The sequence below is a fragment of the Bufo gargarizans genome, chromosome 11, assembly GCF_014858855.1.
Source record: "Bufo gargarizans isolate SCDJY-AF-19 chromosome 11, ASM1485885v1, whole genome shotgun sequence".
NCBI lineage: Eukaryota > Metazoa > Chordata > Amphibia > Anura > Bufonidae > Bufo > Bufo gargarizans.
The window spans coordinates 35,525,229-35,543,493 of record NC_058090.1 but is presented as its reverse complement, the minus strand read 5'-3'; the positions used below and the strand labels follow the sequence as shown (position 1 = coordinate 35,543,493).

The window sequence follows — 18,265 nt, the reverse complement described above, 5'->3', positions numbered from 1 at the left end:
ATTACTCGATTTAATCAAGTAATCGTTCCAGCCCTAATGGAGTACTAATTTTATTACCGCTTACAACAGTCACCATAATGACATCAGGGCCGTACTCTCCAAACATTGGCATATTCTCAAGTTAGACCCTCACCTAGCCAAAATTCTGCCTACCCGACCCCCACTGACATTCAGGAGGGCCAAGACCCTTAAGAACATTCTGGCCCCTAGCAACTTATGACCTCACAGACCGAACACCCCGTCTTCAGCTCTAACAGCGCAACCATTGGGCAGCACCAAATGCCATCTCCCTAAGTGCCTCTGTTGCACTTCTGTATGTACATCCACTGTTTTACGTAGCAACATAAACAGTGATCTATTTCCAATGTCATCTACTTATTGGAATGCCCGTGTGGCTTTAGGACGGACTATCCAGACCCTACGCAATAGACTCAAGAAAAAGTATCTCCAACATAGTGTCTCCAGACTTGCAGCAGAACACCATCAGGGCCTTTTTTCCGGTTTCAAAATTATACCAATAGAGCAAGTTACCCCAGGCTGTCGAAACGCCATCCAAACACTACGAAGAAGGGAGATGTTTTGGATGTATAAACTCAATTGCCTCAACCCACACGGTTTGAATGAGGCTTTTGAAATTAATCTGTAAACCACGGTCTCTATTCCTGAACATTGTGTCATTATCGCTCATTTTGTTTATCAATTATCATTACTTATTTCAATATGGTTATTTATTATTATTTAATCATTTAGATTACATTATATATATTTTATATTACCATCAGCAACTTTCCCAGCCTTGCCCATTATTAAGTTCATGTGTGTATGAATATATCTTTATTTTTAGTCATATTCATGGTTTTTACATCATATTTTTACTCCCAGCAGCATTTTTTCTAGTCTTATATTATACTAATCCCTTGATTGTCACCCTCCTTCCTACTTAGTAATACCTTTTATCACATCAAATTATGTAACTGTCCAATTACACATTTGGGATCCTTCTTCCCCACCCTTTCATTTAGGCTAAATCGTAAGGACCAGGCATTTGTTTTATCCATTGCCATTCATTTTTAGTAATAACGACCATGCATATGTGTCCCTTAGATGGGAGAAACATGTCACAACCAGAACCACAGTGTCTTCTGACATTTCTCTATGATCAACCCGAGATATTGCCTCGGGCATCAGCATCTGAATACCTTGCAACGTGCCCCTCACAATGTCCTTTACACCCCTGGACCACCCCTTGACCCCCTCTTTTTGGCGGGTTTATTTCATGTGTTACTAGGTGTGTGTGTATATATATATCAATTACCAATAGGTTATATGCAGTTTTTACCTGATGAAGGGGAGATAACTCCCCGAAACTTGTTTTACCCTGGGTTCACACCTGAGCGTTCCTCAAACGCGCGTTTTTGTCGCGCGTTTTTTATGCGCGTTTTTGTATAGTAAACGCGGTTTGACGGCGTTTGTGTCATGACTGCAGTGTCTATGGACACAAACGCGCGTCAAAAACGCCCCAAAGAAGTCAAGTACTTGTTTGAGAGTCGGGCGTTTTTACAGCGCGTTCGTATGCGCTGTAAAAAAAGACCAGGTGTGAACCCTACCATAGGGAAGGCATGGTTCATGTCTTAAGCGTTTTACAGGCGTTTGAACGCGCTGTTAAAACGCTCAGGTGTGAACCCGGGTTATTCTACTCAATAAATCATTGATATCCTGGATCCTCTGGCTGGTTCCTTGCACAGAGGGATGTTCTCCTGTTTGTGAGCACATGTTCTGCTTAGGGACATGTCACCACCGGGCCCAGTGATTGGCCAGAGACCAGATGGAGCGGACTGGCGGAATGACGGTGGGGAGCAGTTGAGTGGTCCCGGTGACGTCCTGGGCCCACATAAGTTGTGATAAAGGGGTTGTCCAGCTTCTAAGTACATTCTCTAGAATGAGGTCACTTGAGCAGCCGGTGACGTTGTGATTTCATAGAAAACCAATTGGCGGTACGATGACTATAAAATGATGTCATCAGTGTCCTGCTCTTCAATCAGAAGTGTCTGTTCAGCCAGTGAACTGAGTCTTCCCTCTCTGTGGGTATCATGGCTGCCATCAGGGCTGTCTGTGATTTCTGCTAGACCTCAGAAAGTCTAAAGAGAAATCTCTAAAGCAATAAAAATCTGTGCCAGATGGATGGAATTAAACTGGAACTCTGCGTTTACCGCACTCCCAGGTGACTTGCACAGCGGAGATACATAGTGACGCATTCCCCCTCATAGGGAATGTGTAAACCTAGTCTTTTCACAGCTGCAAAACATTTTCTTTTCCTATAATATCTCATTTTGGAAGCCGTTCACATTGTTTTATCGTCTCCCCACTAGAGAATATAGCATTTTCACATCTCTGGTTTACAAGTTGGAGATTGTACCGAGCAGAAGAAAGCATTATGGCGGTGCTTACCCACAATTCCAGGAGCCCGGTCAGATCGTAATGCTTATTACTGGTATTAAAGCCCATCTGTCAGCAGATCTGTCCCTATGACACTGGCTGACCTGTTACATGTGCACTTGGCAGCTGAAGGCATCTGTGTTGCTCCCATGTTCATATGTGTCTGCATTTATGAGAAAAATGATGTTTTAATATATGCAAATGAGCTTCTAGGAGCAATGGGGGCGTTGCCGTTACACCTAGAGGCTCTGCTCTCCCTGCAACTGCTGCTCCCTCTGCACTTTGACAGGACCAGGTAGCGAAAACATCATCACTCCTGACCCTGTCAAAGAGCAGAGGGCGCGGCAGTTGCAGAGAGAGCAGAGCCCCCGACCATGTGCTCCCTGCACTCTCCCATTTCAGCCTATTGTAGAACTACCTATTCTTGTCCGCAATAAGGAGAAAAATAGGACATGCTCCATCTTTTTTGCAGAGCCGTGGTGTCCACATCTTTTGCATCTCCATAGAACTGGATGGGTCAACTTCCGATCTGCAAAAAAATGCAGATCAGATGCGGACAAAAAATAAGGCGCCTAAAGCAGAAAGTTGAGACTTTCAGACCTAATATCAATTAAATGCATTTTTATGTAAATTATAGGATGAGAGAATATTTTAGTAGCAGCTGGTTCTGTCATATTCACAAACTAACCAAGGACAGGGGCTTTTAATATGTACAATAATTTGTTACCTGCGCTATCACTAAGACATGAGCAGAACTTAGGCTTGTGTATGGAAGCGGCTTACATGTATATAGTTAAAGAAAAATTAGATCAGTTTTAGTTGGTCACTTAAATGTCAAGTAACAACCATGAGACGACCGATTGCAGCTGATTACCGTCTTGGAGCGATTTTATTTTTTCTGACCTGTTTTTGTCTTTTTCTATATGCAGTCATATATTGGATTTATATCTATGAGAACTTCCTATTCTAACAATTGGATCCTTCATTCTTCTAGGATCAACCATTATCAGGAGCGGCTGCAGTCTCTGTACTTCAAAAAGAAGTTTGCAGAAAGAGTTGCTGAAGTCAAACCAAAGGTGGAAGGTAAGTTGCATTTTTTCTGTCACCAGAGCAGGTCGCTTTAGGTTCTGGCATATTCAGAGGCAGGTTGTCAGCAGTTTAGATTATGCTAAACGGCTGACACCACTAGGTAGGAGCTTAGGGGAGCAGTGCAAACAGTTTTGTGGAGTTTTTATCATCAGGGGTGGTGTGAATATGAAGTTTTATTCTGCCAGGTTCTGCTCCTGCAAGTGCCCAGGAGGCGGGGTTTCATTGTGAAGTGCTCTCTGCATTGTGCTCCTCAAGGCCCCTCCTCTGTGCTCTGAGTGACAGCCGTAGTGGTCTCCTGGTTGGATGCTATAGCGGTCACTGAGTGGAGGGGCTGTGAAGCAGCGCAGTCCAGAGAGCCGTCACAATGAAGCCCTGTCTCCAGTGCACTTGCGAGAGCAGAAACTGGCAGAAGGAAAGTTCATATTCAGACTGCAGTACATTATAAAGAAATCTATAAAGTATGTTTGCCCTGCTTTCTACGGCCCCTGCTCAGGACAGTCAGCAGTTTTAGACTCTGTAAGATTCTTAAGCAAAGATGAATTTATTTAATTAAAGTAGTTGTCCAAGAGTTTTTCTTACCGAAGGCCCAACCTTAGGATAGATCAATGATAGCCAACCTCCGGCACTCCAGTTGTGGTGAACTATGACTCCCAGCATGCTCCATTCATATGGAGTTCTGAGAACAGCCAAGCAAGTGGACATCTTGGGAGTTGTAGTCTTACAACAGCTGGAGTGCTGGAGGTTAGCCATCACAGGGATAGATCAATAATGCATGACCAGAGGAGGTATGGCCGCCATTGACCAGCAGGACGAAGGGGTCATGGCAAAGCCGCATTTACTTGGACGGTCTGCACTGCAGTACTAAGCACAGCCGCTGTGCCTGGATAAATGACAGTCCCTTTGTTTCACAGCCACTATCCAATGGACAACGCTGTGCTTGGTGAGCCTTTGAGGAGGCTGCAGCACTCACAGGAGCGCCACAGCCTCCTCAAACAGCTGATCAGCGGGTATGATCAGATACTGATGACCTATCCTGAGGAATAGGCCTTAAATATCACCCAGACAACCCCTTTACTTCTGTGATAAAACTAGTAATGACCAGGCACCACACATATAAAAGGTGTAACTTTGGCACTGACAGGGCCTTTGCCCAGTTGTATTCGCCCTACAACACTTTACACTAGGCCCTCTCCTCACCTGATTTGTTCTCCTGTCTCTTTTCCACAGCCATCCTCTCAGCCTCCAAGGAGGTCTTGCAGAGTAAAAGCTTGAAGCAGCTCTTGGAAGTTGTCCTGGCTTTCGGGAACTACATGAACAAAGGACAGAGGGGAAACGCTTACGGCTTTAAAATCTCCAGTTTAAATAAGATTGCCGATACCAAATCCAGTATTGACAAGTAAGTGGATGCAATTACACCGCGAGTGCTTCTGGTAGGAATGGGGTACACTACAAGTCTCACACCACACTGTTAAAGGGGTTGTCCGCTTTTTACGGTTGATGACCTATCCTCAAGATAGGTCATCAATATCAGATTGGCGGGGGTGCTGAGTGTCAGACCCCCGTCGATCTGATCAATAGTAAAAAGTGGACAACCCCTTTAATTAAATAAAAAATAATAATATATATATATATATATTTATTAAAACACCTTGTTTCAGCATCAGAAACTGGTGCATAATACAAAAGCAGGAGTGGTGGCGGTATTATGCTTCTACATCACCCATCTGGCCCCTAACTGTAACGCATTGATTACCAGGATATACATACGTTTTTTTTAAATAATGAATTACAAATCGCTACCATCCCTTGGTAGATATTTCTATAAGGTTAACCATTTTCGGAAGGCATGGGCCTGAGTGTCCTGAGGTACTCTTGCACGCACACTGAAAAAGCTTTACAAGTGTCTGCACCCTGAACCTACTGTATATAAAAGGTGGCCGCCTCCTTGTGGTAGTGGTGCTGCCCCCTACTGCAAGCATGGGTTACTGCTGACACAGCAGATGACATGCCCTTGTGATACCCTTCAGCTAAAGCGCGGCAGAGTCGGCCTTTCTTTAGATTCCTGCAGGAGGTTCCTGCCCGCCGCTGCAGCCGACCTCTCACAGGGGGTGTTGTATATACAATCCAGCGTGAGATTTCCACTCATTTCCCCCAAGAGCTGCGGTTTGTTTTATGCTTGCAAAAATGGTTCCCGTGGGGTGGGGATGATGTAATGTTAGGAAGAGGGATGGTCCTGATGACATTCAGCTGTGCAGATCCTGAAACGTAGAGGATGCACTTAAGGATGGATTCCCGTCTTCTGTGTATGGTGTTTGCCTTCATAGCAGAACTGGACTACATCACTGTTCATGTCTAAATATGAAATAGTCTGTTTCCTTAGGCTATCCTGCCTATACAGATTTGTGTCAGCCATTCTAGACTTAGAATGGTTAGATTCCCCCTTCCTCTGTTAACCCATCATACCCCAATAGGACAAGGGGAAAGAGTGTGTAGAAACCAGACTGCCATTTTATGTCCACCCTATAGCCAGGTAGAAAGTGATGGACAGCCTTTCAGATTTGCTGAGCTATGCTTATGGTAAATGGGCTTTCTGGGACTTAATATTAAATTGTTTGCGGTCCGGCTGTCGGCCCCCCCACCTCACAGGAATGGAGCAGCATGTACACTACAAGTCTTACACCGCACTGTTAAAGGGTTTGTCCACATTTATTTTTTTACTGTTGATGACCCATCCTCAAGATTGGTCCTCAATATCAGACTGATGACCTCCCTCTAAACACAGCCACTATAGACTGTACGGCGCTGTGATTAGTAAGCGCTCCGCTGCGGCCTCTTTAAACTGATCGGTGGGTTGCCAGGTTGTCACACCCCCACCCATCAGACACTAACGACCTGTCTTAAGGTTAGGCCCTCTATATTGAACTCCTGGAACACCCCTTTAATTTTTATTGTTGCCATCTTTCCTATACTTAAGCCATATTTTGTCTTTCCAGGAACATCACTCTTTTGCACTATCTGATCACTGTGGTAGAGAAGAAGTATCCTAAGATCATAAGTCTACACGAGGAGCTGCAGAGTATCTCTGAGGCCGCCAAAGTAAAGTAAGTGATGGTGCTGAAAAGCTTCACGTATGTTCTGCAGATTCAGACGTAAGGAAACAGGACCCACAATGCGGCCCCCGCAGCAGCTGACATAACCCAAGCTGTACAGTTACTAAATATCCCTGACCGCCCATTAGTGAATTACTATAGCTGACGTGTGTTCCAAAGGGTTAGTAAGGTTTAACCCTTTAACAGCCTATCTTCAGGGCAGGCCATCAATATCTAATCAGTGGGGGTGGTGCACCCATGACAATCAACTTTTCTGCAGTAGCTCCAGCATTGAAATTACACAGCCCAGTCCATTGTATAGCGGACAGCACTGGTTACCACTCCCACTGAAGTGAATGAGAGCAGCACTGCACGATGGTTGTAGCTGCGCAGTTCCAGTGCCAGAGATACTCTTGAAAATCTCATCAGCAGGGATGTGGGGTGTTGGATCCCTGCCGATTAGATATTGATGGCCAAGTAAATGCGGCTTAGCTATGACCCCTTCGTTCTACTGGTCAATGGCTGCCATACCTGCCTCTGGTCATGTATTATTGATCTATCCCTATGACGGCTAACCTCCGGCACTCCAGCTGTGGTAAAACTACAACTCCCAAGATGTCCACTTGCTTGGCTGTTCTCAGAACTCCATAGAAATGAATGGAGCATGCTGGGAGTCCGTTTCAACACAGCTGGAGTGCCGGAGGTTAGCCATCACTGGCCTATCCTGAAGATAAAGATAAAATTACAGGAAAGCCCCTATAGGGTATGGCGACATCTGTTGCCAGCGGAGTAGCGGTGATGCCATGGAGATGAATGTCCAGCCCTGCACAATGTCAAAGAAATAGTGCAGAAATGCTTCCATACTGCCGTGGCGGGTCTCTCTAACGTCAGCGTGAATGCAGATTACACTGCGCAGCTTTACAACACTGACGGCACACCTCCACGTATCGCCCCATCCACATAACCTACGTTTTCCTCCTTCTTTAGTATGACTGAACTGGACAAAGAAATCATTACCTTGAGGAACGGCCTGAAAGCTGTGGAAAGTGTAAGTCGCTCTTTATTATAATGTCCCAGTGAACGTGGGGAATGTGTGTCCATCGCTCGAACCTAGAAATCTGAATAGGAAAGGTTTATATTTGTACTGCGGTCGGACCCCCACTGTTGGACTATCCGTAGTCCCCTATCGAGGGGATAGGTCATAGGTTGTTACCAGAATACCCAAGACGTCTTGTGCCTCCTACCTTGGTGATGTCTTTGGTTCATAGCCTATTTTATCCCCCCCCGTCTAGGAGCTGGAATATCAAAAGTCTCAGCCTCATGTGGCGGGTGACAAGTTTGTGTCGGTTGTCAGTCAGTTCATTACCGTGGCTGGCTTCAGCTTCTCGGATGTAGAAGACCACCTTGCAGAATCCAAGGAGCTGGTGAGTACACCGCTATAAAATCCGCACCGCGGGCAGCACTTGTATGGTCTGCGCGGCAGAAGTTTTCAATTTTTCCTAATTTAAACAAGTCTCAACCCAGAGCGGCACAGCCCGTATATCAGAGCAGACATTACACCAGGAATGCTGCTCTATAATGGCTGACTGTGGGAGATTTAGGGACGCCAGTCAAATTCCTGCTCACAGCTTTGGAAAATTAAAGCAAAATCTTCCTCACTCACACAGCTTTTCAAGACTCCTGAATGGCAAATCTACTTTCACGTCAGAAAATGGCATTTATCATGTAAACACAGTTGAAGGGATTCTCCAGGTTTGGGGCTGAGACCGGATATAAGCTCCTCTTTATTTTATTTACTATATATGAGTGGAGCGTCGGAGCATTTCCTTCCTCCCCTTCTGCATTGCGAGCCTGTGCAAAGTAGCATAGTACCCACCTCCAAAACAGCCCAGGGCAGCGCTATAGACCACCCATCTGTGCTGGCGACGTCACCGGGCTCACTGCTAGGCCGAAGTCTCCGCTTACCAGAGTGATGCGAAGCGGCTCAAAGCAAACGTAGGTTGGCGCTGCGGAATACAGCATGACAAGTGGTAGCATCGGAGCAAGGAAGTGCTCCACTAATATATAGTAAAAGAATCAAGAAGAGCTTAGATCCGGGTTTAGCCCTGAACCCGGAGAACCCCTGTAACACAAGGGCCTTATTAATGTATTGTGATTGTCCATATTGCCTTCTATGCTGGCTTGATTAATTTTTCCATCACAATATACCCTGCTGGTTTCCGTAGTTATGACCACCCTGCAATCCAGCAGTGGCGGACATGCTTGCACGATATAGGAAAATGTGCCCACCTATGTGCACTCCTACAGTCCCAACCAGGGGATCTTCCTATAGTGTGCAAGCACGACCACCGCTGCTGGATTGCATGGTGGTTGTAACCATGGAAACAGTGTATTATAATGTGAGGGAAAAATGAATCAAGCCAGTAAAGGCGGCAACATAGACAATCACAATACATTAGTAAGTGCCGTGTATTAACCTTTGAAAGCAGGAATGGTGGCCATATGAATGGTCTAGGAATGATATTTAGACAGATTAACTGATTCCCCAAAATCAGAATTTTTTAACACCACAGAAATTGGTTTGTCGGCAGCACAGTGCTCCGTGTACACAACGATAATGTGATCGTTAATGAAACTGTATGCGAACGAACAATCATTATACAGCCACTTGGATTTCTCCATGTCAATGGAACTATACAAGCGCCGACCGACTTACCATATTGTCGATATGTCAGTATAAATATACTGAAAATCTCAGTGTAAATGGGCCCCTAGCTGATTGAAGAGCTTCCTGTTGCTGGGGACCCCCAGGGATTAGCTGTAATCTGTGGAGGACCCCAGCAGCAGCATGGGAGGAGATATAAAACATTACTTACAGCCCCTTAAAATGAATGCGCTGGTGTCCAGGCTACAGATATTGATGCAAGTAGACACTGTAGCGGACGCGGTGCTTGCACCATCAAACAGCTGATCGATCAGGGTGTCGGACCCCTGCCGATCCTGAGGAACAGTCATCGATATCTATAACTTGGACAACCCCATTAATGGTGGCCTTAAAAGGAATCCCCCCAGTAATGGGGTAGCGCTCGGGTATCTCTGGAACTCCTATAGAAACAAATGCCCTGGATTCATTTCAGGGGGCTCCATGGGGTACGGGATTTCCATTCTCTCTACCGCTGGGACCCCCACTGATCTAAAAGTTCCCCCTTGTCTTGCGGATTGCAGATAACTAAACATAACCTGAACACCCCTTTAAACAGAAAATGTCTGCACCTATTTTTGGACGAAATATCAATCCTAATATCTCCTCGCATTTAATGAAAACCTCTTCCTGTCACATACACTGATCTCATTCCCTAACATGCAATTAACTATTTCAATTACAGAGGGGAAGAATGACTTAAGTGCAGTGTTTTTCTTTGTGCTGCTCTTTAAGGGATCGTTTGCCTCTTCTAAATGATATGTTATTTTACGTAAAGCAAGAAAAACACCAATATGGCCCCCAGACACACATTTGGTTTTAATAAAAGGCCATGTGGCCTTAAAAGGATCACAGACACTTCAAAGTGCTGAGGAGGGCGAGCCCCCGACTCCTGCGGTGCGGCCCTTGTTTTATGTAGGAGAAGCGTGCCTCCTGCATTCACTGTCACTTCTGAGATAAAAGACCTCTTCACGTGTTATGTGGCGAACGCGTGGGGTGCATGGCCTGTTGTATTGATGTCGATACGGCTGTCGTGTTCTGCAGCTTAATACCTTCTGCCGTCTTTAAGGTGAATTCACATGCGGCAGATTTGGTGCAGAAACTTCTGAGACTCGGACCCCGTTTTCCTTAACCTTAGAGGCCAGCACATGGATTTCTGCAAGCCCCAGACGAAAGTCACAGTTGCAGAAATTTCTACAGTACAAGCTGACGCGTTTTATCCTTCTGCTGAGGATTCACATTACCATTCCTTGCTTTCATATCCTTCTAGTTTTCGAAATCGGCCAAACATTTTGGAGAGGAAGGCAAGGTGCAGCCGGATGAGTTCTTTGGGATCTTCGATCAGTTCCTCCAAGCGTTTTCAGAAGCCAAACAGGAAAACGAGAACATGAGGAAGAAGAAGGAAGAGGAAGAACGTCGAACGCGTATAGAGGCACAGGTGAGAGAGGGCCTATTTTTCTTGCTCAGTGGCCAGGCGAACAGAGATATTACCTTTATAGAACAGAGGTCAGCAACCTCCAGCACTACAATTCCCAGCATGCTTTATTCATTTCTATGACAGTTCTTAGAAGAGCAGAGCCAGTATGCATGCTGGGAATTGTAGTGTCACAGCAGCTGGAGTGCCGGAGGTTGCCTACCCGTGTTATAGAATATATAACACAACCTAGAAATGTTGACTATTACGATGGAAAATGTTTTTATAGGAATACTTTTTCATACATTTGCCACCGAATGGATCTGATTGGGCACCAACACCCCAGTGGTGATGCCCACCAGGACCAATAAATAAATCAGCACTGCCTACATCACTCCCAGACCCCCACCTCCCCTACAGCTCCTAGATTGTGCAGCCAGGTTGCTAGTGTGACCTTGCACCAAAGTGATGAACCGGACTGCCTGATGTCATTGTCTTATTGGTAGTCTTTAAGGCATGGGTGTCAAACATGCGGCCCGCGGGCCGCATGCGGCCCGCAATTAATATTTTTGCGGCCCGGCAAGTATTTCTGAACGTGAGCGCGCTGCTATCGGCGCGCTCATGTTCTCTCAGCAGCACGGGGAGAAGGAAGCTGTCCTCCCTCCCCCTGTGCTGCTGCCGCTGCCGCTGCCACCAATGAGAAGAGAGGGGGGGGAGGAGGGGCGGGCGCACTGCGCCACCAATGAGAATAGAGGGGGGGAGGAGGGGCGGGCGCACTGCGCCACCAATGAGAATGGAGGGGGGGGCGCACTGCGCCACCAATGATTGGACTATTTCCACACAGAGCGGCGCCCAGCGATGTCTCAGCACTCACCATTAGTCCTGGGCGCCGCTCCGTTCGCCCGCAGTGCCCCATTACTGTCTCCTCTCCTGCTCCACATGCTGCTTACTATAGGAGCGATGGGAGGAGACATCAGCTTCACTAGTGGGCGTTCCTTCTCCCGGCGCTGCGATTGGACAGCGCTACAGCCAGGAAGAAGGAACACCCACTAGTGAAGCTGATGTCTCCTCCCATCACTCCGATACTAATCAGCAGCATGTGGAGCAATAGAGGAGACAGTAATGGAGCACTGCAGTCGAACGAGCGGCGCCCAGGACTAATGGTGAGTGCTGAGACATCGCTGGGCGCCGCTCTGTGTGGCCTGATAGTGAAAGTAGTTTAACACAATACAGGAGGCGGGTGCCGGCAGCAGAATCGCATTGCCGGCACCCTGCCCCTGACAGGGAGCTGCGATCAGAGGCAGTTAACCCCTTAGGTGCCGCACCTGAGGGGTTAACTGATGATCTGCCAGTACCCGCCTCCTGTATAAAGAGGTAATTTATCATTGGTGGTGCAGTGTGCCCCCCCCCTCAACCCCCCCATCCCATTAAAATCATTGGTGGCACAGTGCGCCAGCCCCTCTCAACCCCCCCAGTATTGAAATCATTGGTGGCAGTGGCCACAGGGACCTCTCCCCTCCCCCTCATTGGTGGTGCAGTGGCAGCTTCTGATCGGAGCCCCAGCTGTGTAAGCCTGGGGCTCCGATCAGTTACCATGGTAGCCAGGACGCTACAGAAGCCCTGGTTGCCATGGTAACATCCCTGATGCTGTGTGCACAAGGCACAGAGCAGTAGGGACAGTGTGAAGTCCTATTCACCCTGATAGAGCTGAATAGGACAAGGGATGAAAGATCCCAGGTTCTCGCCCCTAAGGCTACTTTCACACTTGCGTTCAGAGCGGATCCGTCTGAGACGGATCCGCTCATATAATGCAGACGGTGGATCCGTTCAGAACGGATCCGTCTGCATTATATTGTAAAAAAAATTCTAACTGTGAAAGTAGCCTGAACGGATCCGTCCAGACTTTTACATTGAAAGTCAATGGGGGACGGATCCGTTTGAAGATTGAGCCATATTGTGTCATCTTCAAACGGATCCGTCCCCATTGATTTCCATTGTAAGTCTGGACGGATCCGCACGCCTCCGCACGGCCAGGCGTTTTTTTTTATGCGGCCCACATAAACTTAAATTTAGTTTTTTGGGCCCATGTTAGCCTTTGAGTTTGACATGCTTGCTTTAAGGGGTTAAATTTCCACAGGTTGCCAGGAAAGTCATTTAGGCCCACGGTAGACTTCCTTTTCTACATAGAGACCTGTCCTCAACAAGATGCTTTCCTCAGACGAGGGGAGCTGCTCCACAACGCTGTGCAGGGGGTCAGCAACCTCCGACACGCCTACAGCTATCAGGGCATGCTGAGAGTTGTAGTTTTGCAACAGCTGGAAGCCCGCAGGTTGGACATCCCTGCTCTATAACATGGGTCAGTAACCTCCGTCACGCCAGCTGTTGTGAAACTACAACTCCCAGAATGCTCCATTCCCTTCTATGGGAGTTCCTAGAGCAGCTAAACAAATGTGCGTGCTGGGAATTGTAGTTTCACAACAGCTGGAGGTTGCTTACCTATGCTGTAGAGCAGGAATGTGCAACCTGTGGCCCTGCAGGAGTTGCAAAACTACAACTCCCAGCATGCCCTGATAGCTGTAGGCTGACCAGGCATGATGGAAGTTGTAGTTTTGCAACAGCTGGAGGGCTGCAGGTTGGACATCCCTGCAGTAGAGGGAATACAAAGCTCAGATTATGGTGTGTCAGATCAGTACCAGATGAGATTTTGAAAATCACATGTACCTGGTGCAGAAAGTTTCTGCTCGGCCCTACGGTGCGGATTTTGAGATCCACAGAATGTACCTTCTCTGCGCGGGTTTTCATTGCAGATTTCATACATTGCAATGCGTGAGACCTGGGGCACATTGGGACAAAAACTGCAAGTAAGGGCTCATTTGCACGATCATATTTATGTGTCCGCATTAGTTCGACAATTTTGCAGAATGGATGCTGACCAATTCATTTCAGTGGGGCCGTGTGCTGTCCGCATCCGTACTTCCGTTCCGCAGAAAAGATAGAGCATTTCCTGTTCTTGTCCACAGTTGTGGACAAGTATAGGCTTTTCTATCATAAGGCTGGCCATGTGCGTTCTGCAAAATGCAGACCGCAAAACGCATACAGTCATCTGCATGAGCCCTCACACACAGATTTGGGCGAAATGCACTAAAATCCATGTCAAAACATTCATATGGGCAGTTAACCTAAAGCTTCATATACACTGGGGGGCATTTCAAGCCAAATGCACCGGATGTTTGCTTTTGTGATAAGCTGCATCAGGCACGGACCTGACCTTGTACAGGACGGGGCACGTTCCATGTCAGTCGAGTCTCCCTCCAGATACAGGGGTCCAGCCCCACAAGCTGACAGGGCATTGAGTAGAAGGCAGAGAATCAACGTCTTCCAGCGTGAAGCAATTGGCGCGATATAAAACTGCTTTTTCAGCCTTGTTCAATGTCCGTCCGTTCCGGAGTGTAATTAACATGATTGATTGAGCTCGAGATCCTACAAGGTGAACGTCAGATGTTCAGAACATCTTTACATAATCACCTCCTGGAAGTCTGAAGAGGCTCTTTCCTCGTAGCAGACTCCATAATGAAATGATTAGCTCGCTGCGCGCCTTACGTAGCCCTCAGCTATTATAACAAACCCTGTAAAGTACAGTCGGCAGTACAGTCTGTCAGCCATGTTGGGCTGTTCAGTGGCTAACTACTCTCATCGGATTATGGCAGTGGTAACAACATCTGGTGCCTGCTAGTCACTCCTATCCACATTTCCAGAGGGACACTGTAGGGGGCAGGCGTGTTCCATTCTATGACTGATGCCACTATTCAGCATCCATCACAGCCTCAGTAACGTACACGCAGTGTGAACATGGCCTTACTGACCCGATCTTGCATTGTGGATACAGAAATGTTACAGACATAACCTGCCAGGGCTGAAGCACTTCGCTTTTAAATACCCTCACACAAATGATTTTGCTCGGCCGTCTATTTGGCATATAAACCGCTTGTGTTTTTATGGCTATTTTTATGTGTGTGTGACCCAAAAAATACCACCTAATGACGCCAGTTGCAAAAAAAAAAAAAGTTTCCCATATACCTTCAGCTAACATAAAGAGCTAATATGTTTAACACCAGGAACGCCACTGAAACCGCAAAAGTGTGCAAAAACACCACAAAAAAAAAAAAAAAAAAAAAAACAATGTGTGAGGCCGCCCTAACACATATTTTGTTTGGTACTCGTTACTTAGGCCTCCTTCACACCAGCACCATTTATTTCCGTTATTCTGCTCCGTTATGGGAGCCAAAGAGCGAAAATAATGAAATTGCCAGTGCTTTGTCATTCGGCTCCATTCTCACTACTGCTAAAATATGGTGCACGACGCTGGATTCAGACCTGAGCGTTCGGGATGGAGCACTCTGTATGTGCGATTGTACCGGCATTTGCAATTGCGCATACAGAGACAAGCGAACGCCCATTGTCGCGCGTTCCCGGAAGTCTATGTACGGGAACGCGCGACAAGACGCCCCAAAGAAGCTCATGTACTTCTTGGGGCGTCGGGCGTTTTACAGCGCGATCGTACGCGCTGTAAAACGCTCAGGTGAGAACCATTCCCATAGGGAATCATTGGTTCTTGCCTGTTGAGCGTTTTACAGCGCGTAGGAACGCGCTGTAAAACGCTCAGGTCTGAACCCAGCCTCAGTCTGAGGTCTGCAATTAGTCACCTTCCTACTATAGTGTGCGGATCCATGGACTTACAGAACAGAACACTTACCTGGTGACCCCCTTATCATCTTAGTTGCAGATTGGCTAATTCTCAGGCTCCTTTTCTGCCATCCAAGATGGCCGCACCGCTGCTCGACTGCCTGATGCATAGGGCCTTTAGGTAGTCTAAGACACCTCCTACGTCTCCATCCCTGCTCTTAGATTGGTCAGCACCGTTCATGTGAGCAGCGCCGGCCAATCAAAGGGCAGCTGCAAGTGTCTTGGGCTACCAAATGCACACAGTATATGCATCAGGTAGTCTGAAAAGCGGTGCGGCCATTTTGGATGGCAGAAGAGGAGCCCGGAAATTGATGGACCTGCAGCTAAAAAGATGGAAAGTAGGTCACCATAAGTGTTTTGTTTGTTCCCCTAGATCAGGGATGCTCAACCTGTGGCCCTCCAGCTGTTGTAAAACTACAACTCCCACATTGCCCTGCTGTAGGCTGTTCGGGCATGCTGGGAGTTGTAGTTTTGCAACAGCTGGTGGGCCGCAGGTTGAGCCTCCCTGCCCTAGATGATATGAATTTTAAAGGATAACTTTAAATGGGTTGTCTCGCCAGCAAACAGACCATTTTGCAAGGGAAAACCACAGCCAGCCAGACTATGCCACTGGTGCCCAACCTGTGGCCCTCCAGCTGTTGGTAGTTTTACAACGCTCCCCATGCCTTGCTATAGGCTGATGCACTGTCCGGGCATGCTGGGAGAGGTAGTTTTGCAACATCTGGAGGGTAGCAGGTTGAGCGGCACTGCCCTATGCCATCATATGCTTTAGGCCTCATGCACACAACCATGTCTGTATTGTGATCCACAAAATACAGGCACCCCTATGTGCATTCCGCATTTTTCTGAATCCTATCACTAGAAATTACTATTCATGTCCACAATATGGACAAGAATAGGAAATGTTCTATATTTTTTGGAATGACAACACACAGATGACATCCACGTGCTGTCCGTATTTTTGCGGAACTGTAGAAATGAATATGCAATCCTCAAATAAATGCACATCAGAAATATGGTCTTAGGCCCTTTCACACGGCGATATTTTCGGTCTGCATCCCATCCGCATTTTTTGTGGCTTGGATGTGGACCCATTCATTTCGGGGGGGCTGTAAAAAAAAAATGCAGACACAAAAAAAAATGGCCTGTTCTCAGTTTTGCGGACAAGAATAGGCATTGTTACAATGGGGCATGCACACGGTCTGTATCCATATTTTGCGGATCACGAAACTGGACCCTTATAGAAACAGTCGGGACTGACCCTTTTCCTTTCTAGCGGTGCACATTATAAATAAATCCTCTTCTTATTTCAGCTGAAGGAACAGCGAGAGCGGGAGCGCAAGGCCAAAAAGGCAAAGGAAAACGGAGAGGAAGAGGGGGAGTTCGATGACCTGGTCTCTGCCCTGAGATCCGGTGAAGTTTTCGATAAGGACATTTCTAAACTTAAGAGGAACCGTAAACGCATTACCAGCCAGACGACAGACAGCAGCCGGGAGAGACCCGTGACCAAGCTCAATTACTAAGCCCCTTGATGTGGAGTACCTACCTGCACTGTCAGTGACACTGCCTGGACACTGGAGGGAGACTCTGTACATATGTACGTAATGTAAAGTTCTGGGTGTGCCTCTGTACCGGCGTACAGCATTTTGTACACATGCACGCATACATGTATATAGTTTGTAGCTGGGAGGATTCCACGCACATGTTGAATATGTGATTTATTGCAGTATTATGTATATCTGTGTACAGAGCACACATATACATACCCGCTGTGTAAAGAGGGGTGGTTTTTGTTTTTTATCAAAAAAAAAACTTTTTAAGTGCAAAAGCACAACTGCATTCTGCCAGATTACAAGTGCATTCCTAATATACATGATCCTGTTGATAGAGGACCCGTCACCTCTCCTGACTCGCCTTTTATACCAAATCCGTATATTCCTCACAACAACATCCTTTCTTGGCATTCTACATTGTGCCGTTTCTCTGTTATTCATCTTGGAAATGTATGCGTGAGTGGTACCATTGCCCACTTGTGTCGTTACGCAGCGTTGCACTCACTAATCAGACTGTGTACAGTAGTGGTTGTCAAATTAGTAGTACGAATCAAATCCGTTCAGAAATCAGCGTTCTGGAGCAGCGAGGGGTTGGTCAAGAGACCCCCCTCCCCCCATTTTGCGCCTGCGTTGTTGCTCCGAGTAGCGGCGCAAGCGCTGAGGATCTGCTGCTGCTACCTAAGCAGCGCAGATGCAGACTGTGCATGCGCCGCTCCACTTCCAGGTGTGCCCAGACATCAAGCGGTGTATGCGCTGCTCAGGTAGCAGCACCAGATTCACTGCGCTACCCACTACTCAGAGCAACGAGATTGACGGGTGAGATGTCTGAGGGGGAAGTCCCTTGAGCAGCGGATTTCTGAAGGAAATTGATTTAGGCTGGGTTCAGACCTGAGCGTTCTGAAACGAGCGCTCTGTATGCGCGATTGTACGGGCGTTTACAATCGCGCATACAGAGACAGGCGTGCACACATTGTCGCGCGTTCCCGAATATCTATGTGCGGGAACGCGCGACAAACGCCCAAAAAAAAGCTCAAGCACTTGTTTGAGCGTCGGGCGTTTTACAGCGCGATCGTACGCGCTGTAAAACGCCCAGGTGAGAACCATTCCGATAGGGAATCATTGGTTCTTGCCTGTTGTGCGTTTTACAGCGCGTAGGAACGCGCTGTAAAACGCTCAGGTCTGAACCCAGCCTTAAACAAATCCATCAGCACGTTTTAGCTGTGCATTTCCAGGAGGAATT

The 18,265-nt window shown here is 47.1% G+C and overlaps 1 protein-coding gene across 2 annotated transcripts in view; it reads left to right on the top strand.

The window, feature by feature from the left end:
• DAAM1 (dishevelled associated activator of morphogenesis 1) overlaps window positions 1-18,010 on the top strand; it is a 176,156-nt gene extending 158,146 nt beyond the window's left edge. For both annotated transcript variants that reach the window (XM_044272211.1, XM_044272212.1), the window contains 7 exons: window positions 3,431-3,519; window positions 4,753-4,921; window positions 6,519-6,626; window positions 7,602-7,662; window positions 7,907-8,038; window positions 10,586-10,753; window positions 16,786-18,010. In XM_044272211.1, the coding sequence (XP_044128146.1) occupies window positions 3,431-3,519; window positions 4,753-4,921; window positions 6,519-6,626; window positions 7,602-7,662; window positions 7,907-8,038; window positions 10,586-10,753; window positions 16,786-16,995 (937 nt within the window). In that variant the 3' untranslated portion in view covers window positions 16,996-18,010. The remainder of the gene's footprint in view (window positions 1-3,430; window positions 3,520-4,752; window positions 4,922-6,518; window positions 6,627-7,601; window positions 7,663-7,906; window positions 8,039-10,585; window positions 10,754-16,785) is intronic.
• Window positions 18,011-18,265: the final 255 nt, after the last annotated feature.